This window comes from Thalassophryne amazonica, chromosome 14, assembly GCF_902500255.1.
Source record: "Thalassophryne amazonica chromosome 14, fThaAma1.1, whole genome shotgun sequence".
NCBI lineage: Eukaryota > Metazoa > Chordata > Actinopteri > Batrachoidiformes > Batrachoididae > Thalassophryne > Thalassophryne amazonica.
The window spans coordinates 86,534,504-86,558,345 of NC_047116.1; the positions used below are offsets into that span (position 1 = coordinate 86,534,504).

A 23,842-nucleotide genomic window follows, 5' to 3' on the forward strand; every position below is an offset into this window, starting at 1 on the left:
GACACCTTTGGAATGTTTCAGTCAAAACTCTCGGGGTGTGTGGGGGGGAGATATAATTAATCCAAATATTTCTGATAACCAGTCAAATTCTTTACATGTAAACACTCAAACTGATTGTGGTTATGGATGTTAAAAGGTGGGTTCGTGTTAATAGAGCTGACGGGTTTTGTTTGTGAAGTTTCACACTCAGAATGCCAAAATCCATCCATGTGTCTTCTAAAGGTCTCTCTCGTCCTCACAGGTCAGCAGCAATAAGGACACCTGAAGACCAGGACCTGTGCTGACAGCTGCAGCAACATCTCCACTGCCAACACCAAGCCTCATGGCCCTTTGAACAATTCATTCATCACCTCAAGTGCCAGCTGGAACTTCTAACACCATCTCCAAGCAGAAGAGGAACCGTTTTTGGTTATAGTTTTTCTAAACTCAGACCTGACAGGTCTGAAACATTTTGTTCAGATAAACTGGTACTGCTGCTCCACATGCTTTCAAAACAGGAAATTAGATTTTTGTCAGTGCAAATGGAACCTGTCAGCATGAAACAGGACATTCTGAGAGAGAGAAAAAAAAAAAGCACTTTATAAACGTGTGCCGTCCGTGCAAACCTGTAACATCCACGACGCAGTGAGGCGCCAACACGCAGGAACTAGTTTTTTAAAAGCTACCAAAAAAGAAAAAATAATAATGCTTAATGATAAATTACAGACACACAGAGTTGAAGGTAAATCAAAATGTGACTTTTTCCACTGCTCGATTTTAAAAGAAAAAAGTTAGCAATAAGAATTCATAAATTCAAAGTTTAGTCTCAATATTACTTTATGTCATGAGCATCTGTAGTAAATAAATAAGCCAGAAGTAAAGAGAAAATCTATAAAACAGCCCGTAAGATGTTGGAAAACAGCTTCCGTTTCTCTGTTGCAGAGTCACATCGACTTAAACCTCACATGTAACTCCGCCTACTGCACATAGTTTGTGACCTCAGGACGTCTTTTCAGACACATTGTGCTGAACATATTTACCAGGATCTGCTCTTCTTAACTGTGGGGTTTTCTGTTTGATGTTAGCTGGACCGATCAGGTCCAAGTTCAAAAGCCTAGTCCTCCAGTGAGTAACGTGGATTTAACTGCAGAAATATACACTTCCTAGTGGATGACACAACTTTAAAAGGTCAGAATTAGAAAGAGAGAAAATCAAAACCACAGGCAAACCCAGAGGGAAATGGTACTAATTTATTCTGTTCATATAAATCCGAAGTAGCAAAAAAACACACAAACTGGTGTTAATTTAACACACCTGTTCCACAGGACACCGTTCTATACGATCCAGAAAAGGTTCAAAAACGGAATAAAACTGTTTATGCCTCTTAAAGGTAAAGCCTGCACCCAGCTGCGGTTCTCAGCCAAAAACTGCAACAAACACTGCTTTTGTTTGTTTTTTTTTAACCTCGATGGAGCACAAGCTGTACTCACTAGACACACCGGAAGTGACCAGTGTAATGATGTCGATTTGGTGAATCGGTATGAAATTTTTGTACCGCTCGAAAATTCCACCCTAATTTCCAAACTGGTGCCGTAACTACTGTGTACACCAAGTTTGGTCAAGACTGACAAAAGGTGGATCAAGGAGTTACTGTGACGCTTCAAAACGAGCCCCGATTTGCTATATGGGATAAAACTGGAAGGAACAGCGCTCTGTAGAATAGGAATATAACCGCTGTTTATGTAGAAGCAGGCAAACTAAATATTAACGGGATCATGTAAATTTTAAGTATTTTTCTATCTTAACAGAAGGTTTTAATTAATGTGACTGAATTATCTATGTATTTTGTACAAATTCTTCCCCTCGTCCTTTCTGTACAGATTTCTCCTGCTTGTAATTTGTTTCACACATGGACGCACACACGTAATAAAACGTGATCACAGTGATTGTTCACAGCTCGTGGGGCTTAGTTTTAATTCTGCTGTGGAAAACATCAGTTTTGGTGGCAAACAGGAGCTCAGCCATGTCCAAAATAAAAAACAGTTTAGAAAAGCAGACCTACACAGTTCAAAGGAAGAAACCTGAGCGCCGTAAATCCTGTGTGATGGTTCCTCTGACCTACACGTGCACGCCACCATGTCCTATTTACAGCAGGGAATGAGAGGGACCAGACAGAGGACGTCAGCGAGAGAACTGCCGCCTGTCACTCCTGCCTTTGGTGACGTGTTTAAAGATTTTGGCCTTGTGCACGTTCTTATACTTCTGGTATCCAAATCCTCCACCGCCACCGCGTTTCTGCAACTTCACGCCTTTGCTGCTGTGGACATCTGAGGAAGAAGCAGAGTTAAGGAAGCAGGATGTCCAAAACGGCTACAAAATAGGCTTCAATGATTCATGAGCTCCATGAGATGATCTCATCAGAAAATGCCATTGTTGACATTATCCATCTTAGCTGGTGTCAACACTGTCGTTCTGCAACTTGAGCATTATCGCAGGCGTGCGTGCATTTATTAGACCATCGTACGAGTTGGCAGAATGTCAGATTCTGAGAATTTATCAGCACTGCACAAGAAGTCAGAAGACTGGGAACAAAATATCTTTCACGTCAGTTCACGCAGTTAGTTTGCATTCAGCGAGCTCCACTGTGTCATGAAACAGTGCTTCATATCACCTCACGAGCACACACATAGTGGACTCAAAGGCAGAGCAAGTCCCAAAGCAAAGCTTTAGGTGTTAATATAAAAATGAAAGCTGGTCAAAGAAAAAGTCAAAGTGGTATTATGACAGGATTAAAATGTTTTAACAAAGTCATTCAGTGAAAGCTTCGTGAAGGCGTTCTTTATTCTGGCTTCTCCGTGTGGCATCACCACGGCAGCTCCATGTCACACTGACATCTACTGGTCAAATCAGTAGCATAAGATAACATGCTACTTGGGGTTTTCACAGATCTGCTGCTGAGGGGGCGGAGCTGACATAACGCAGGAATGGGGACATACAGGTCAGCTACAAGTACTTGGGAATCCCACAAGTCAATGGGAACCATGATGAAGATGCAAGAAGGTCAGCCACAGCCAGATAACTCCAGAAGTTAAGACAGGTGCTGAGAAGCCAGTTCGATGGTACGAATAAGATCTGAGCCATCAATACATACATCCTACCAGTCATCAGATATCCAGCTGGGATAATAATTTGGCCACAGGAGGAGATAGATGCCACTGATGTCAAGACAAAAACCTCACAATGCAAAGTGGTTTCCAACCAAACTCAAGTATGCTGAAGCTGTATGAGCAACGCATGGAGGGAGGGCAAGGATTAGTGAGTGTCAGAGCCACAATCCAAGATGAGACGAGAAGTATCCTTGATATATCACAAAGATCCCCCCCCCCAAGATTAGCAGCAACAACAATGTCTCAGGCAGCTGAAGACAGATGGTGATAAGGAACAGGAGGAGGAGATATCATGGAAGACGAAGCCCCTCCACAGGATCTACCATCGACAGAGGAAATGGCTGAGATCAAGAAGACCTACCAGACTGATCATGGCAGCACAAGAACAAGGCCAAAGCACCAGATCCAAGGAGGCAGGAGTCTACCACAGCCAACAGGATCCAAGTTGCAGGCTGTGCAAATGTGCCCCAGAGACAGTCCAGCATATAGTCACAGGATGCAAGTTGGGACAGTGTACACTGAGACGCACAACCAAGTGTCAGGAATCTTGTACAGGAACAGCTGTGCTGCATACGGATTAAAGTCCCCAAGTCTCGATGGGAGACGACACAAAAGGTGGTTGAGAACAACAAGGCTAAGGTCCTGTGGGACTTCAAATTCCAAACAGGCAAGCAGCTGCTGGCCAACCAACCAGACATAGTGATGGTTGACAAGGAAAAGAAAACCACAGTTGTGATCGATGTGGCAATCCCAGCTGACAGCAACATCAGGAAGAAGGATGCACAAGAAACAGAAGTACCAAAAGCTGAAGGAGCAATGTGGAATGCCAACTCCAAAGTGGTCCCAGTGGTAAGAGGAGCACTAGGAGCTGTAACCCCCAAACTGGAAGAATCCAGCAGATTCCAGGTACAACATGTGGCACAGACTCTGGCTCCACAATATGGCTGTCATAACACACAATGTATTTTGTCTCACACATATTAATCTGTGTGTTGTAAAGACTAAAGCAGGTCACAGCTGCAGGTAGAAGACAAATATCAAACAAGTTCACATCACAGCCATGAGGCTCAAAGGATACTGAGGTCAACATAGGGAGGAACCTTGAAGCCAAAGGAGAGCACCACCATGGGGAGGTTGAGGGTGTTGACGCTGTAGATCTGCTTCAGTGAGTGGGAGTCGTAAGCCCTGACATAGGACTTGTAGGCCTCCTGGGCCGACTTGTGGAGGAAATAGTTCTTTTCAATCAGCTTCTCCAACTGGAAAACAGTTCAGATTAAACTTAAATGAGCTCGTTTGTGTATCTCAGTGTGACGACGACGACAACAACTTATACAGCCAACGGCGAGAGCAACAACAGTCTGAAACTGCCAAGAAGACATCCATTAAGAACACACTGGACGAGGACAAAAAGTGTCACAGTGCACAAACACACACTACGGTTTGAGTCACTGCTTCCTTTTAGGTCAACAGGCTGCTAGCATTAGAAATTAGAAACAAATTTATGGAAAAATTTGACAAACTATCAGCTGTTCTCACAATCACATTTCTGGCAGTGAGAGTCGTTCTTACCTGGGACTGGATGTCAGAGATTTTACTCCAGGAGAACTCAAACTCGCTGAGTGGACCTGGAAACATGAGAAATAATGTAAACAAAGACATTTAATCACAAGGGAATGCTGGACTCAAAGACTAATAAGCAATAAGAGCAATCAGAGATTTCTGACATTCACCAAACCGGATCACCCCCAAAATTCAGTGGAGTCTTCCATGGCCTAATATGTGTCTGTGGTGAAAAATTTGCCAAAATCTGTGCAGTAGTTTTGACATAATCTTGCTCACAGACAAAAACTAAACAAACGCCGGTGATTTTCTACATTCTTGGCAGATGTAAAGACAGTAGACAGAGCTGAAGATGTTACGATTCTCTTTGGGGGGTGACGAGAATGGACAGGATTTGGAATGAAAATATCAGAGGGACGGCTCAAGTGGGACAGTTTGGACAAGTACGTTCCCTCTACCGTCCTCCTAGCTAATGTTTAAGGCAGTTCTGTTTGCAGATGATACCAACCCGTTTTGTTCAGGAGAAAATCTGCAGCAATTATTTTACAATGATTTACATTTTGGTATGATGAAGTTAAAGAGATGGTTTGATATTAATAAATTATCACTAAATTTGTCTAAAACTAAAATGTTTTTTTGGGAATTACAATAAAGACATACAAATTCAGTTAAATATACAAGGGGTAATCATAGAGCGTGTCAAAGAAAATAAGTTCTTAGGTGTTATTACCGGAGAAAGAATTAATTGGAAAGGTCATATTCAACATATTCGAAAGAAAGTGTCAAAAAGTATTGCAGTACTAAATAAGGTAAGGCATGTTCTTGATTGCAAAGCACTGTAGTGTTCATTGGTTGCTCCCTACTTGGCTTACTGTGCTGAAGTATGGGGGCAATATTTATTAATATTATTAATAAATTATAATTATTTTTTAATATTATTAATATTTACTGCAATCATTCATTATTCAAAAAAGAGCATTAAGAACAATTCACAATGTAGGTTATTGAGATCACACCAATTCATTGTTTATTAAATCTAAAATTAAAACTTCACAATATCATTACGTTTAAAATTGTGCAATTAATGTATAAAGCAAAAAATAACCAACTACCCCTCAGAATTCAAGAATTTTTTAAGGAGAGAGAGGGAAAATATAATTTAAGAGGCTTCTATCATTTTAAAATTGCTGGCATTCGGATGACCAGGAAAAACTTTTGTGTTTCTACTTGTGGCCCTAAAATATAAAGTATATGACTCCCTGTCAGTTTGGCAGGTTTTCCCACCTACAAAGAATGGAGAGGTCTGTATTTTTTATTGTAGGTACACTTCAACTGTGAGTGTCAGAATCTTAAAAAAAAATCCAGAAAATCACATTGTATTCAATTCAATTCAATTTTATTTATATAGCGCCAAATCACAACAAACAGTTGCCCCAAGGCGCTTTATATTTTAAGGCAAGGCCATACAATAATTACATAAAAACCCCAAAGGTCAAAACAACCCCCTGTGAGCAAGCACTTGGTGACAGTGGGAAGGAAAAACTCCCTTTTAACAGGAAGAAACCTCCAGCAGAACCAGGCTCAGGGAGGGGCAGTCTTCTGCTGGGACTGGTTGGGGCTGAGGGAGAGAACCAGGAAAAAGACATGCTGTGGAGGGGAGCAGAGATCAATCACTAATGATTAAATGCAGAGTGGTGCATACAGAGCAAAAAGAGAAAGAAACACTCAGTGCATCATGGGAACCCCCCAGCAGTCTAAGTCTATAGCAGCATAACTAAGGGATGGTTCAGGGTCACCTGATCCAGCCCTAACTATAAGCTTTAGCAAAAAGGAAAGTTTTAAGCCTAATCTTAAAAGTAGAGAGGGTGTCTGTCTCCCTGATTGTATGACATTGTATGATTTTTAAATAATTAATTTGCATTTTATTGCATGAAATAAGTATTTGAACCCCTATCAACCAGCAAGAATTCTGGCTCACACAGACCTGTTAATTTTTCTTTAAGAAGCCCTCTTATTCTGCACTCTTTACCTGTATTAATTGCACCTGTTTGAACTTGTCACCTGTATAAAAGACACCTGTTCACACAATCAACTCCACTTACCACGTTTAGAGGATGAAAACAACCCCAAGAAAACCGTCCCAACCATGAAGCATGGGGGTGGAAACATCATACTCTGGAGGTGCCCTTCTGCAAAGGGGACAGGACAACTGCACTGTATTGAAGCAAGATTTTGGCAAACAACCTCCTTTCCTCAGTAACAGCATTGAAGATGGGTCATGGCTGGGTCTTCCAGCAAGACAATGACCCCAAACACACAGCCAGGGCAACTAAGGAGGGGCTCTGTAAGAAGCATTTCAAGGTCCTGGAGTGGCCTGGCCAGTCTCCAGACCTGAACTCAATAGAAAATCTTTGGAGGGAGCTGAAACTCCAAACCTGAAAGATTTGGAGAACATCTGTATGGAGGATTGGACCAAAATCCCTGTTGCAGTGTGTGAAAACCTGGTCAAGAACTACAGGAAATTAACCTCTGTAATGGCAGACAAATGTTTCTGTACCAATTGTTAAGCTCTGTTTTTCTAGGGGGTCAAATACTTATTTCATATAATAAAATGCAAATTTATTATTTAAAAATCATACAATGTGATTTTCTGGATTTTTTTTTTTTTTTTTTAAGATTCTGTCTCTCACAGTTGAAGTGTACCTACGATAAAAATTACAGACCTCTCTCCATTCTTTGTAGGTGGGAAAACCTGCAAAACTGACAGGGGGTCAAATACTTATTTTCCCCACTGTAAGGAACTCATGTTTTCTGAATATGTGAAAATTGTCTAAATTCTCTGAAAATTCAATTCATGTTTGAAGGACTATATAGATGTTGGTTAAAGTATGGACAATAAAGTTATGTTTTTATGCGAGGTGTGTCTGTTATTGTGTGGATATGATGAGGAATTTGGGTTTATTGATTATTTTAAGATGTCTCTGTTTTGCTGTTCTGCTCACTTTGTTTTGTTTTTGTTGTGATAAATAAAAGTTGCCGAGGTAAAGGGAGGAGGTGTATATAAGCTTTGCTTCTACCTACACCCTTTCGGTTGCATGGGTTGACTGGCCGAGAAATCACTTTTGTTTTTTTTATTGCAAAGTGCTGAATAAACTTGAACTAACTAATCAGGGACAGATTTCACCAACTAAAAGGATAACTTTATCCTCATTGTCGCATCTATTTAACTGTTTACGGAGAATGTTCAAGCACCAAGCCAGAGGGAAGTCAAAAGGACCTCATTAGAATAAAAGTCCACTATTAGTCCATTATTCCAACAAAAATATTTTAATAAATATCTGATTCAGTCACCATTACTCTGAGTGTCCTAGTTTTAGTGCTCCAATCCTACACTAAGTGGAACTGATTAAAAAATAAATAAATCGGTTTGCTTAATTTTTAAATAAGTAACTGCAAACATTAAGAAGTAGTTGGACTGAAGCCCCCCCCCCCAAAAAAAATGCATGGCAGAGCTGTTTAAGAGACATGTATTATCTAGAAAAATCTGATTAGGACTCAGTATCGGCAGATATTTGATATTAAATGACTGATCAGGAGCAAAATAAACACATAATAATAACAATAACCCAACAACCTGACTGGGACGTCCCTAGTGCCAATATGAATATAGCCAAAATCATTCAGATTCTGATGTGTTAATTACTTTGATCCTGTAATCAGGATAGTCAGGAACAGAAATCTATAATAATGATTTGAACTTTGATTTGAATTGGTTAATTATTGTTTAAGCCTGCTGTAAATCAAACAGACACTGGTGACTGCATGAAGTCCTAATTATACCTTGGCTTGTTTGAGGAAACGCAGGAATCCGAGCTCCTCGGCCCTCAGGATGAGGAGGGCGTGGCCTCTGCCATCGACGCCTCGAGCGGTTCTGCCCACCCTGTGGATGTACTCCTGCAGACACCAAGAAACGCTTCAAATGAACCTCATCTGCTACATTAACAGACTTTCACAGCAGCTGACAACACAATTCAATGTTTCTAAGCAACCTCAGAAAACTACAAATAATTGTATGTTGTGCCGACGTTCATACATAAGATATTTTCACGACTTCTCGAGCAGACTAATTAAGGAAAATATCAAGGACATTCAATCAAACACGAGCACGACTCTGCTGGGCCTGGGAAGATACACATCATGACACTTGTGGAACACAATTCCACAAGTATTGTCATTCCATTTTACGATAAATTGTGATTTCTTCCGTTTTTGCAACACTAGACCAAGGAGAAAAGTCAAATAGGTTTAAGTAAATAAATAAATGTTCATTTTTGGTTACCTGACAACTCTATTTTATTCTATGCGCTGTATGAGCAATCAGAATGTGTGTATTTCTGAGCAGGACATTTTTGCATGAAAGCAACCCTTCCATTGGTTTAGACATTAAGAAAGATGGTGTCAGGAAGCAAATATATTTCCGAACAAGCTGTGAGGGGGAAAAAAAAAAAAAAAAAAAAAAAAAAAATCACGATTAATGTCCAACAATGCGATCATGTACCCGTGTGTGTCTGTTTGAAAAGGAGACAACCTCACAGAATACTCAGATTGGGGGACAAAACGCGGCCTCCTCTGGAGCAGTGAGGGGGGTCAAGCGGTTACTTTGCTTGTATCCAGAGCAGAAGGTTCAATTTTGAATTATATAGACCCTACATAAATATTACCATATTGTCTTTTTTTAAACTCGCCAATTAAAATACACAGCAATAATCATAATACCTTGGGATCATCTGGGGGGTCGTACTGGACAATCCAGTCCACTTCAGGGATGTCCAGCCCTCGAGCGGCTACATCTGTACACAGCAAGATGCCCGAGTCGGCGTTACAGAACTGGAAAAAGGTGGTTGTACGTTTAGTCTGCTTTTGTTTTCCCTAAGACAGTCAAAAAAAACAACAACAAAAAAAACAAGTCAACTTTGTGGCATTTTCTGGAAGGTGGTTTCTATGACACGAGCACCACAAAGTACTCGAGCACATCAGGAGATGTGTGACCTACATGGATGGCCATGACAGGCAGGTCGATGTAATTGAGCAGCTCGTAGTGGAATTTGACCGACATGCAGGAAGAGAAGAAGACCATCATCTTCTTCTTGCGATTTTTCTTCAGGAAAGTGAAGAGCAGCAGGAAGCGTTTTTCTGATGGACACACCACGTAGCCCTGGAGCACAGCAGAGTCATTACAGATACAGGAGGATGCATCCTTAAGTCTGGTTCACACGGCAAGATAATTAGGCCGATATCGGACCCGATCTTCCCCTTCCGACAATCTTAAAGATGCCCCGACAATCATGATGACACTAAAGATAATCTCATCAGATATTCCTGCCGTGCGCGGTGTGTTAAGAGCGCTCTGATCTGCTCGGAAGAACGTCTGGAGCGCTCCGATCGCAAATCGGGGATATTCAACATGTCTTGGCTTGATATCGTAGTGTGTTGTGTCCTCCAACCACAAACGAGCACGCAGCCTGCTGAATGTGACGTGCAACCAATCAGAAAGTGAGGTGACAGACGCACAGAGCGGAAAATAAAATCAAACCAGCTGTTATGGCGCACCAGAGGTCCGGTAGTCACACTGTCTCCACTCCTTTAAAGAACACCTTTTCTTTTTCTTTTTGTATTGTTTTTTCCCCTCTGTTATAAATAGTCCACAAAGTATCTCCATTTGTTTACCCTGAAGTCACGTTTTATCTCGAGAGATTTTGTGAGATTTCCTGTCTGAGCTGGGAATGTTTGTGCGTGAAATCTGTTCGTGTGTGGTGCTGTTTTTACCGTGTGGGTGAACACCACACACTGTACGACCAAACCTATTAGATCTATGATTTTTTTTTTTATCTCCACGTGTGTGGTCTCTCAGGTTTTGGAAACCTATGGTTAGTTTTAAAATCCTGCCGTGTGAACCAGGCTTTAGCGGGACACGTGCACTCAGCACATAATGCCAACACTCAGCTGATCACCACCAAAGACCCCCATCGTACCTGCTCCAGACCATCAACAGTGGCTTTCTCTTTGTCGTCATCGACTCCGACATACAGTGGCTCCTTCTTCAGGGAAATACGAGCCAGATCCTCCACTTTTCGGGTCTGAGTGGCTGAAAAAAGCATGGTCTGTCTCCTCTCTGGCAAAATAAAGAAACAGAAACTTTAAACCTTTCAAATTTGGACAAAAGAACTGATGGGAAAGTAAAACATGGAGTCAATTTAATACCATATACTGAAGAAGTGACCAACCGACCCAGTAGACAAAATGCACGACTGATTAATAACTGACCCGTTCTTGCTGGTTCACCTTTTTTTTTTTTTTTTTTTTTTTTTTTAAGAGAGGTAGTGATGGTGAGATGAGGCCCCGCTGATGTGTCTAAACACAGGGTTATGTGAGGTAAATGTGCAATGCAATTAAATGTTTGAAAACTCAATGAATTATTTATTTATAACAAACTGTGTTAGGGATCAGAAGCTACAAGCTAATTAACGTTATTGCAAAAAGTACAAAACATGAAAAACTGCTTAATTTGGCTACTGAACAGATGATCATATTAGGCAGTAAACATTTGAAAATGCTTCTGTAATACATTTGACTTTCTTTCAGCTGCTCCCATTAGGGGTCACCACAGCAGATCAGTCATTTTCATCTCACCCTGTCCGCTGTATCTTCTGTCACACCAATCACCTGCGTGCCGTCCCTCAGCACAACCTCCTCTTTGGCCTCCCTCTTCTCCTCCTGCCTGGTGGCTCCATCCCCAGCATCCTTCTCCCTATATACCCTGGGTCCCTCCTCTGCACATGTCCAAACCATCTCTATCTCGCCTCTCTAACTCATGAACCATCCTATCTGAGCTGTCCCTCTGATATGTTCATTCCTAATGACCCTCAAAGAGAATCGCAACATCTTCAACTCTGTCTCCTGTCTTTTTGTTAGTGCCACCGTCTCTAAGCTGTACAACATAGCTGGTCTCACTACTGTCTTGCAGCTTTTCTCCTTCACTCTTGCTGATATTCTTCAGTCACAAATCATTCCTGCCACCTTTCTCCACCCACTCCATCCTGTCTGCACTCTTCTTCACCTCTTTACCATACTCTCCATTACAGTTGACCCCAAGTATTTAAACTCATCTACTTTCACCACCTCTACTCCTTGTAACCGCACTATTCCATCTGGCTCTCTGTCATTCACACACATGGACTCAGTCTTGCTCCTATTTACTTTCATTCCCCTTCTCTCCGGAGCATATCTCCACCTCTCTAGACTAGACTCAACACACTTACTACTCTCACTACAGTTCACAACGTCATCTGCAAACATCATAGTCCATGGAGACTCTTGTGTGATCTCATCCGTCAACCTGTCCATCACTATTGCACACAAGAACGACTCAGAGCTGATCTTTGGTGTAATCTCACCTCCACCTTCAATGAGTCTGTCATTCCTACTGCGCATCTCACTGCTATCACACTATCCTTGAACATATCCTGCACTGCCCTCACATGCCACTGCTACGCCAGACTTGCTTATACGAAGTCTGTCCAAAAAGTATCGTGCCTTTTTATTTTTTGCAAAAACCATATGGATTTGAATCACGTGTGATTGCATCAGCCAAGCTTGAACCTTCGCGCCACACTACGAGCGCCGATTGACAGGCTCAAACCCCGCTGAAACAACCAGATCATTTCCAACGTGAAGGCTTTGTTGATCCGGGACGTCGTCTGACTTTCACAAAAAAGGCAGAAGCGGAATTCCGCCGCGACGCGCGGAATACCTCCGCATGTCTGTCTCAATGTGCCGAAAAAGTGCTGATGTCCGCGTCTTCCGCAATTCCTGTGCTAATCAGACGACATACCGGATCAAGACAGCGTCCAGTTTAGAAATGAATGGCGCATTCCACTGTTACAGGAGTTTTTGTCATGGAAAGAGGAGCGGAGGAATTCCGCGCATCGCGGCGGAGCCGCATGGTGCAAAGCAACGCCGTGATGAAGCCTCACAGGACATGTTGGGGCATATCCAGCTCATGCACAATTTCTCTGATACTCACACGACTGAAAAGCAACTGGAAGCCGTCTGAAAGCCGTCCTGTGAGACCAACACGGAGGTGGTTTTGTCCCGCGCCATGAGTGGCACGGTGGCGCAATCCTCCGCTTCTCTTGCCATGAAAAAAACTCCTGTAACAGTAGAATGTGCCAAAAAAGGGCTGATGTCCACGCCTTCTGCCTTTTTTGTGAAAGTCAGACGACGTCCCGGATCAACAAAGCCTTCACACTGGAAATGATCTGGTTGTTTCAGCGGGGTCTGAGCCTGTCGATCGGCGCTCGTAGTGTGGCATGCTCTCACCAGTTGTGGGCGGTCTTTAAACCGTCTGGATCACTCCTTAATCTGTGTAATCCCCATAAAATCATCCCTGAAAGCCATATGAATTTTCCGAATGGTGTCCAGCTGGAGGTCTCTCACACTTTCTGGAAAAATTTGATGCAGCAAAGCTCCAAATCGTTCAGACATTTATTCGCAAAAAAAAATCCGACGAGAGGGGTGGACCACTGCTCACACAAAGCCTGCTCACAGGCAAATGATGCAACCGACGGGCGTGAAAAAACTCACGCATGCGCACGAAGGTTCAAGCTTGGCTGATGCAATCACACGTGATTCAAATCCATATGGTTTTTGCAAAAAATAAAAAGGTTTGATACTTTTTGGACAGACCTCGTACAATACCACAACTCTTCTCTTGGCACCCTGTAATAAGATTTCTCTAAATCCAAACACACACAATGCAACTCCTGGCCTTCTCTAGACTTTTCCATCAGCACTCTTAGAGCAAAAATGGCATCTGTTGTGCTCTTTCTTGGCATAAAACCATATTGCTGCTCACACATCTTCACCTGTTTTCTAAGCCTAGCTTCTACTACTCCTTTCTATAGCTTTATGCTGTAGCTGTGCCCATCATGATCGCTTCTTCATGAATGCCTTAAGTGTTTTATAGCAGCCAACATGCAAGCAGATGCAGTTTTAAAGGCACTCTGAAAGCAGGTTCTCCCTCATATCCAATTATATATAATAATAAAATTCTATATTATTTATAATCATATATATATAAAAAGCTGTTTAATCTATTATTTCTCATTTCCACTGCACTGAAAGCTTCAGGAATCATGCTCCTCCACACACACTTAACCAATATACAAATTGCACCAGACTATAAATCACAGGACATCTCAGGCTATGGTAATTTGAAGAAAAAGAAAGACTTTCTTTTGAAGATATGGTAATTTGCATTTATTCCTGAAGATGTTTTTAAATTATGTACTTGAAAATTCAGGATGCAAATAATTCTGTGCAGGAGTGTGTGTGGTCGTATGCAGTACATTAAAGTCACAGAGGAAACAGGTGCACGACATCCGATACATACTTGGCAACAGTTTGATGATTTGCTTCATTTCCTCTTCAAAGCCAACCTCCAAGATTCGATCAGCCTCATCAATAACCAAACACTGCAAGTTCTTAAACAAGAACCCGGGCGTATTCTGGAGGCAGAGAAAACACACAATTATTAAAATGCAAGAAAAAACACACTGAGAAATTCTTAGATTTTGATAAATCCTGTTCAACACACAGAGCTGAATTTACAACTGAAACCTTACTGACACACAACTTTACGGTAATTCTGTTGTTATGAAGGTTCATCAGTGCAAAAGTAACATTATCAATGCAACGCTTTCTGTTGCAAAGCAGAACGGACAGGAGAGGCATTACACAAAGCATGTCAGGACCTAAGACCCAAAGCTATGACGGCCTATGACAAACAATGTAGGATCAAAAATTACCCCAAGGTTCCTCACTTTGTCAGTGTGATGTATGACACATGAGCCTAGGCTAAGCTTTAACTGGTCAAATTGATGCCAATGTCTCAATGGACCAGGAACCATCATTTCAGTCTTATGAGAGTTTAAAAGTAGGAAGTTTCTAGACATCTAGCTTCTCACTGATGCAAGGCAATCTTATAAGGATTTTATGTGGATGAGATTACCAACAGTTATCGGCATTTATAACTGAGTATCATCAGCATAGCAGTGAAAGGTAATAAAGCGCCGCAGTATGTGCCCAAGGGGTTCTATATGAAGGGAGAAAAGCAGGGGGCCTAAGACGGACCCCTGTGGAACCCCAAATTTCATGTCTCTAAAGTTAGAGGTAGTGTTACTGTACAAAACACAGTGAGAACGAGTGGTCAAGTATGATGTCAACCATGCAAGGGCACTCCCAGTAATCCCAAAATGATTTTCCAGCCTATCAAGTAGAATATGATGATCCACGGTATCAAATGCAGCACTGAGATCTAAAAGCACAAGAACCATAGTGCTCCAAAATGCATTTCAAGAGCTAAAAACTTAAACAACTGTAGACCAGCCTCTCATCACGTTTTTGTCAGATTTCCTCTCTAAGATGTGTCTCAGCACACCTGCAGGTGGTCCAGTAGACGGCCAGGCGTGGCCACCAGGATGTTGACACCATTGGCCAGTTTCTGAGACTCAGCTGAGCGGTTGCTGCCCCCCATGATGAGGCCGTAAGTGTGCACATGGTGCGTCATCAGCTCCTTCAACACTCCGTAAGTCTGCATGGCCAACTCCCGTGTGGGAGAAAGGATCACCACACCAGTGCCTTCAGTCAGGAAGAGGAGATGGAAATTTATGAGTGACTAGTTACTGTGCTCATGCAAACCTGTGCAACAAACATAATCTTCAAGACTTTACCATTTCTGGGCATGAACTTGAGTTTGTAGATGAGCTCTATGCATGGAATGAGGAAGGCCAACGTTTTACCACTACCGGTCTTTGCAGCAGCCAGGATGTCTCTACAATCAACCACAAGAACACGGTTTTAGCATCAACAGTCACAGAGGCTGCCCCTGCGCTCTCATCAACCCTGCACAAACAGAATCCTGGTCATTTTCAATGCAGCTCTACCTGTTTTTATTAGGTTCATCTTTTGGTCTTGAGTAAAAGATAAACTCACAAAACTCTGAAAATACAGCCAAGGTTGAAAAACCCCAGAGTTCCCCTTAAGTTTAAGTCAGTTTTGAGTGTGAATTAGCACGGCACAAATTTCTGAGTTGAACTCAGAAACACTCCTAAATTTTAATTCAATTGTTGAATTTGAATTGAATTTTGAACTGATGTGTGAGAACAGTTGTAAAACAGATGCAATAAACAAACAAACAAGACAGACAGACAAAGTTGATCCTACAATTCTACAGAAAATGACCAAACTTAGAAAGCCTGCGACTTGCCTTCCTTCAAGAAGGGGACGGATGCTTTTGTGCTGGATTTCAGTCATGTGTTCAAATCCCATTTCTTTCACTCCTTTCAGCGTATTCTCACTCACCACTCCGACAAGAGAGGCAAATGACGAGTCCTCAAATGCGCCTGTAACAGAAACATGTAAGACAGTGCGTATACAAAAAAAAAAAAAAAAAACCAAAAACAAAAAGGCTACATGGCAACTCTTCACAATCATTCTACCTATGATACTATGGCACATAGATCGGCAACTTTGTACTCCATCACTCATGTAGAATTCTGTATTTTTGTTCTTTTCATGACAATCAAAATGAAGACCTCCAAGATCAAACATGTTCATCTTCTTAGGGTGTGACAATACCCAAGATGACTGGGAAAATAGTGGAATATAGTGGAAAATATCACTGGGAAAATAGTGTTTTAGTGGCGGCAAAGTGGATCAGTGGTTGGAACTGTTGCCTCACAGCAAATATGTCCTAGGATCACTTCCCGCTTGATCCTTTCTGTGTGGAATTAACATGCAAATTCTTTTGACACAAAGCAGAAAGTTCGCCCACATTACACCCATTTTGGCATCCCTTCACTGGCTTCCTGTCCCAGTGAGATCAGATTTTAAGGTTCTGCTACTAACCTATAAAATTATTCATGGACTGGCACCTCCCTACCTAGCTGACCTAATTAAACCTTACGTACCAGCCCGGGCTTTACGTTCTCAGGGTGCAGGACTACTTTGTGTCCCTAAGGTGAATAAGAAGTCTGCGGATCACAGAGCTTTCTCTTATCGTGCCCCTGTTCTGTGGAATGATCTCCCTGCGTCAATAAGACAGTCAGATTCTGTGGAGACTTTCAAGTCCAGAATTAAGATGCACTTATTTTCCCTTTCATATGGCTAGCATACTGGTACAGTTTTGTTTTATGCTTTTTACTCTTAATTTATTTATTAGTAATTGGAGCGGGCAGCGGCCTCAATTTTACCGCGGCCTCAACTTTACCTAAATTCTGGGTCTTTTAGTGAAGTTTAGGGCTAGTGGCCGGCGATCACCTTAGTATTTCTCAGTGTTTCTTGTTTCTGTGTAGGCTCTCAGTTGTCCAGGTGGTTTCCATAGTAGAGAAGCTTGAATCTTCGACTGGACTGGGTTGCTTGACGCAAGGACGTTTCGCTTCAAATCGCAGAAGCTTCCTCAGCTAAAATTCTTGCTCTGGAAGTCTGACTTCTGTCTGACTCTTGTAAAGAAGAATGATGAAGAAGAATGTTTTTCTTGTTGTTTAATGCTGGCAAATTATACAGTATTTTTTGTCTTTCTGATTCTGTTTTTTCTCTGTTTAAGGTGCAGCTCCATCCAGAGATGGGAGTTGTATTCATGTTGGCGATCCTCCTGTCCTGTGCGCCAATAGCATTTCTTGTATATTCGTTAGTGAATTGTTCTGTGAATTGTTCTATAATTTATGTTTGTAGCATGGCCCAAGCAGAGGGTCACCCCTTTGAGTCTGGTCTGCTTGAGGTTTCTTCCTCAGAGGGAGTTTTTCCTTACCACTGTTGCTCTGGGGGTTGGTAAGGTTAGACCTTACCTGTGTGAAGCGCTTTGAAGCAACTCTGTTGTGATTTGGCGCTATATAAATGAAAATAAATTGAAACTGAAATGCTGACGCAGGGTTCCCTCCGGGTGCTCTGGCTTCCTCCCACTTCCAAAGACATACAGATTTGGTGAAGTGAAAACTTTAAACTGACAGCAGGTGAGTGTGTATGTCTGTCTATATGTGGCCCTGCCGCAGCCTTGCGTCCTGTCCATGGTGCACCCTGCCTCTAACCCTATGACTGCTGGGATAGACTCCAGCTCCCCCCCCACCCTTCCCTGGAGTAAGCAGGTATAGAAAATGAATGAATGAAACAGCTCTTTACTGGAAGGACAGTGACAAAATGCAAAACAATGCATTTGTTTGTTAATAATTTCTACTTGTGTTGCCACACTGTCTGTTGTCATTCGTGTTGTTGCTCCAGACACTGTTTTTGTCACCATCTGTCCCCATCACTGTCACAGGGCAGCTGTCTAGGTGAGGTGATGGTCCAGTGATTAAGCCTTGGGGTTGAAACCAGAGGATATTTGGTTCAAACCCCTGGCATACCAGAAAAATCACTAATGGTACTTGGGCGAAGTCCTAAAATCTGCCAAATCCTCCAGTTGCTCCCGTTGTGCATTTACGCTCCTTACATGGCAGCATCCTAACATCGGTATGTGTGAATGAGTGAATGTGAGACATCAATGTAAAGCAGTTTGGGCTTCTGATTCAGATGGAAAAGTGCAATATAAATGCAGCCATTTACTGTTTGTCTGATGACTGTTTGTGTCCCCTTAATTTGGGTAACAGGGACAAAAAATTTCTGCAGTAACATTGAAATTATACTCGTAACGGTATGAGCTAATTCTTAACGGTATGAGCTAATTGTGTCTCATGCAAGGCACACACATGCAGGCAAATGTCCTTGTAGATGATCTTGTTGGAACAGTCAGTTGGTGACTCCTCCTGAAGATCTCCACAACAGTTGATGTATGCCCTATTTGACACCCCATTCAAGACGGAAACTTTGAACAGGCAACACATAAGGGCAACATCACCAAGCTGTCTTCCTATGACCTTCCAAACCCAATCAGTATATTTGTACGAGAGAATCAACATATTCTTCTAAACATCTATTACAAATACAAATATCAGTGATAAAAGTAGATCACAGAAAAAAATAGAACATTTTTGGCAGGGGCCAAAGGCCCAAAGCCCCTGGTGGGGTGGCGGGGGGTTCTCCCGACAAAAAACTGAAATCTCAGATGCATTCTGGTGCATTTTCAGGTCTATTTATCCACCAAAAGAAAAACAACAACAATAACAGGGCTGTGAAATGAAAATTGTAAAATCCGAAGAAAATTCGCAGAGGGTCTGGGGGGCCAGCTCCCCAGGAGCCGGGGTCTAGGGCCTTGTGGGACTGCAGAAACCAAATTAAATTTTCATCTACTGATACATTTTCAACATCTCCTGGAAGAACAAATCTCAAAATTAGTGCATATTTAAATGATCCTAGATTCAACCTTTCATTTGAACCGTCAATGATCATGTTGAAATAACAGAATATGACGTGGAAGTAGGACCTGGAATGATTTTCCTTTTAATTGTAAACCAAATTATGCATTAACTCAGAACAATTAAACTACATGAAATTCATGAAGACCGAAAAGACTGTTAAACCATTTCAAAAATCACAGCTAAAGCTTGTAGAATATTAAAAAAAATCATGGTAAAATATCAATAACATACCTTATAGTAAAAAGCCACACATTCTTGTGTAAATTCCTGTAAACCCACTCAAAGCCACAGTGTCTTTTTTCCCATGAAAAAAGTCTACATTAATTAAAAACTAATTTACATTGTTGTGTAAATTCATGTTGCCTAAATTCAGTCAAAGCCACAATGTCTTTTTTCAATGAAAGAAAGTCTAGATTAATGAAAAAAAGGCACCTAATCTTTTCTGAAATCCTGTTTGAACAGCACAACGTTTATTTTCCAGCGAGAGAAAAAAAATTCTTACCAGTTCGCTTTTTCCGTTTATCTTTCAGGTGTGTTCATGAAGCCAGCAACAATTCCACAGATTCTTGTCCTTATCGCACTTTTTCAAATCGTCTTTCTCACCATCTTCGCTCTGTCTGATGTTGCTCCGTGACACAGACATGCTGCAAAATTCTTCTTTTAAAAGCTTTAAAGTTCTAAAAGGGTGCGATGTCCACATGCTACGTTTAGCTAAGCTTCGCACAGGAGCCACACAGTGTCACCGCAGCAACCAACCAGTCCTGCTTTACGACAACTGTCGTAACAGCCAGGCTTTGAGTGGCATTTTTCCTCCACGGATCCAAGGAAACTGATATGTATCTGTAACACACAGATCAGCATCCGCGGACTTATAAAACTCACATGATGTCGTAAAAGAGCATTTTAAAAACTCAGTAACGATCACGATTAAAGAGTACAACACTAACTCCCCCCCACACCCATGATGGAATCTGCGGAATCCCGCGGATCCGCAGAGTTTTCACAGCCCTGCAATAAAACATCAAAAAAAAATTCAGGTATCTAAACATCTGACTTCAGCAATTTGTGATTTTATAACAACTGATAGTGTCTTAAAATAAACTAAAATAAAATTTGATACAAGTAAAACTGCATCTACTGTTCATTAAGTCACCAATATAACTTTTAGTTCTCAGGAACTGATTTGGGTTTAGAATCTTATTCACTTCTACAAATTTTTCAAACAGACCACAGAATAAAATAGACACGTGCCAGCAAAACAAAATAACCCTTCTTTTATTTTATTGGCGGTTTGCGAAACAACACAGTGTATTACTGCCACCAACTGTTTGGACACGGAACATTAATGGATTCTGACGTATGCAATCAAAAATAACCTGGAAACATTCGCCACGTAAGTAAAAACCTGGATTTCCGGAATTTTCAGAATACTTTCATCACTGAAATATGTTTGCGGTTTATTTCTGGAGATGAAACAAGTATCTGACAGAGTGATGAGTGCAATCGAGTGTACGCGTAAATACCTGTTAAGCCAGATGGCAACTCTGGCCCCTTATCCTCATCACCACTATCTTCTTCTCCATCATCTTCATCTTTGTCCTCCTCCTCCTCTGGGTTTTCAGTAGCCAGTTCTGCATCATCATTTGCCACTGTTGCACCCTCTGACTCCTCCTCTTGTTGGTCTTCCTCCTCCTCCTTCTCAGTTTCTTTTACTTTTTTGGTCTTCTTCCCCACTTGAACAATGAATACAGCAGTCTTTTACAAATACTCTAAGTATCTTTTCCTGCCAAGTTAAGTAATTCCACAAGCTGTTACCTGGTGTTTCCGCAGCATCAGCAAGCTTCCGTTTCTTTTTCTTCTTCAGTGACATTTTCTCTGTCTGCGTGTCTTCCACTGGCACATCATTCTTCCTTTTCTGTTTCTTCTTCAGCTCAGAGTCTGTCTTAGATGAGGCTGCCGTTTCCTGATAGGAATCTTCTTCCAGCCCATTTACTATTAATCAAAAAATACAGACCATACAACTGAGGAACAAGGTGATTTAAAAAAACTGAAAGCAGCTACTAAATACCACAAATGAAACAACTAATCGTTTGATCTGCAACTTCAGGAAATTTTTCAATACTTCTAACGACAGATTCCTTTCATTTAATTACCATATTTATCAGAGAGCAAGAGAGAGAGAGAGAGAGAGAGAGAGATATTTCCGAGGTGGGGTTCGATTCCCTGTTCTGATCACACAGGTGCTGTGGGCTGTGTGATCATGTTTTCAGCTGATTCACTCTGGATGCAGCAGTTTTTGGTTGTGTACAGGAGCGCAGTGTTGCACAGACTTGCATGCAGTAACGCTGTGCTGCGCCGACCTGCTTCAAACTGTGTCAGCGCTCTACACCGAAGAAAATTAAACATGTTTAATTTCTTCCGTCCTACGCGCATAGCCCTCAACATACTCCTGCGTAGGAAGCGAAAAGCTCGACGTAGACCTGCTAAAAATGGGCGTAGAACTGCTCAGCTCAGCGTAGACGATACACTGCAACGAGCAGCTCTCCGAATACGCCGATGTGAAAGGGGCTTAAGAGCAGCGCTGCATCACACAACATGGACCAGCGCACCCCCCGTCTTTTGTTGTTGCGCCGTCACGTGGCTCAGCGGTGCCAGCCAATTTTGTTGTAGTGTGTTAATTTTGTTGTAGTGTGGTTTGTCAGCCCTCTACCCCAGGAGATTTTGTTTTAAGTTGTGTTGAGTAATATTTTTTTAAACAAAAATGTTGATTGTGATAATAAAGTATTCTGTTGTCACGTACAATGTTTGGCGAAATTCTATCCTAGGTCTTTTGGATCCTTTGGATCTATGAAGGCACGTTGTTTTGAAAGAAGATCGATACACATAATAACCTAAAGTTAACAGCACCATCGCTAGGTGAGCGCAACATTCAATTATTTTAGGTTTAATAGGCTATTTGACGCTGACAAGAGCTTTCGGATTAATAAAATTACGCTGTAATTAGCCAACTAGCTTAGCATAGAAAGGCAGTTTGAAAAACACAAAATTAACAACAGATGAATGATTTAAATTTCATGTACAACACACCGGTTTCTTCGTGCTTTGTCCGACTCTTCTGCAGTTTTCGTTCTTTATTTTTTTCATTTCTCTTTTGAATTTTCTTGCGGAGAAGTTTCATCTGTAGGTCCGCCATAACACGTGTATCGTACTGCAGGAACCCCCTCTTTGTAGTACTCCGCCGCTTCGCCTGAGAGAAAATCGAAAAGGACCTCACGGCTGCCGCGTGACGCCGCTGCTGCCGAACCGTGCGGCCGCCATCTTGGACCGGTCATCCGATGAGGCAAAGACTAGTTGATTTCATGGAAAACAGTAACATTTTGTGTGATCAACAACATGGTTTTAGGAAAGCCAGATCATACTTAACCAATTTATTGTGCACTTTGGAAGAGTGGACCAGACTTTATGACGACGGGTTACCGTTTGATGTATTGTACTTTGACTTTTTTTAAGGCTTTCAGTGCCACATACTAGATTGTCATACAATTTGTATAAAGTAGGAATCGAGGACTTCCTCAGAGATAGGAACCAGGCTGTTTGCTTAAATGGTTCCAGCTCCTCGTACCTGTGTTACTACTGGAGTCGTGCAGGGCTGTGTATAAAATTTTTGTGGATGACAAAAAACTTAATCAAACGATTCTGTCACTGCTTGACCATAGCCATGTACAGAATGATATTGACAACATTTTAAAATGGTCCGATGAATTATAGGTCTCATGTCTGAAGAGTGTAAGCATCCTAAATTTGTAAAAAAATAAAAAAAAAATAAAAATCATGTCAAGTTCCACCTTGATATTGATCCCGAAAAGGATAATTTTTCATCTACAAAAACGTGTCCCTACATTGTCAAAGATCTGCCTCCCAAAAAATTATGAATCTCTGACATTGAATACCTTATTTTTAAAATGGAATTTTGAGTTTAAAAAGGAAATGCACAAAGCTCTGAAATGTTTACATTGGCCACAAGATGGCAACAAAAACTTCTAAAAAATGCAACAGGGTCTCGACTGTTTATTCATTTGAGAAGTTACAGTGGTATGTAAAAGTTTGGGCACCCCTGATGATTTTCATGATTTTCCTTTATAAATCATTGGTTGGTTGTTTGGATCAGCAATTTCAGTTAAATATATCATATAGCAGACAAACAGTGATATTTGAGAAGTGAAATGAAGTTTACATGATTTACAGAAAGTGTACAATAATTCTTTAAACAAAATTAGGCACCCCAACAGAAAAATACATCAATATTTAGTAGATCCTCCTTTTGCAGAAATAACAGCCTCTAAACACTTCCTGTAGCTTCCAATGAGAGTCTGTTTTCTGGTTGAAGGTATTTTGGACCATTCTTCTTTACAAAACATCTCAGGGTTTACTTCAGTTTACTTTATTTGTCTCCCTTGGGAGAAATTTGGTTCAGACAGAGGCTTGCTACACATAGGACATTAGAATACAGACAGACAATAAACAGTACTGCACAAGAAATAAAGTCCCAACCTCAACAATATCAATATCAATATGCAGTACATTTACTCCATACATTTGCCCAACTTCACTCAGCACTCCCTCTCCCAGATACACTCTTCCTTCCTGTCACTTCTAGACATTTAACAGCTTCACCGAAACAGGGACAAAACAATGTTATAACGGTTGTGCTGACAAAGAGGCACC

General features: G+C 41.4%; 2 protein-coding genes and 1 non-coding gene across 4 annotated transcripts in view; 1 reads left to right on the plus strand and 2 right to left on the minus strand.

The window, feature by feature from the left end:
* The window catches only part of LOC117524468 (glycerol kinase-like), a 64,219-nt gene extending 62,204 nt beyond the window's left edge, over positions 1–2,015 (plus strand). Inside the window, exon 19 of the mRNA XM_034186261.1 lies at positions 242–2,015. Coding sequence (XP_034042152.1) covers positions 242–255 — 14 coding nt within the window. The 3' untranslated portion in view covers positions 256–2,015. The remainder of the gene's footprint in view (positions 1–241) is intronic.
* ddx18 (DEAD (Asp-Glu-Ala-Asp) box polypeptide 18) lies at positions 1,923–22,355 on the minus strand. Of its 2 annotated transcripts, XM_034186259.1 has the most exons (15): positions 22,205–22,355; positions 20,933–21,109; positions 20,641–20,850; positions 16,033–16,168; positions 15,497–15,597; positions 15,205–15,404; positions 14,158–14,272; positions 10,739–10,878; positions 9,760–9,921; positions 9,483–9,635; positions 8,545–8,660; positions 4,716–4,770; positions 4,225–4,402; positions 2,117–2,306; positions 1,923–2,063 (listed from the first exon to the last, which is right to left on the minus strand). In XM_034186259.1, the coding sequence occupies exons 1-14, from the start codon at positions 22,308–22,310 to the stop codon at positions 2,161–2,163; spliced, it is 1,995 nt and encodes a 664-aa protein (XP_034042150.1). In that variant the 5' UTR covers positions 22,311–22,355; the 3' UTR covers positions 1,923–2,063; positions 2,117–2,160. The 2 variants fall into 2 exon arrangements, with proteins under 2 accessions (XP_034042150.1, XP_034042151.1); XM_034186260.1 differs by lacking the exons at positions 1,923–2,063; positions 2,117–2,306 and having other exon boundaries at positions 4,259–4,402; positions 4,716–4,771; positions 8,547–8,660.
* On the minus strand, positions 18,517–18,650 carry LOC117525442. Its single transcript, XR_004565054.1, has one exon. It is a non-coding gene; the product is annotated as a small nucleolar RNA SNORA13 (small nucleolar RNA).
* Positions 22,356–23,842: the final 1,487 nt, after the last annotated feature.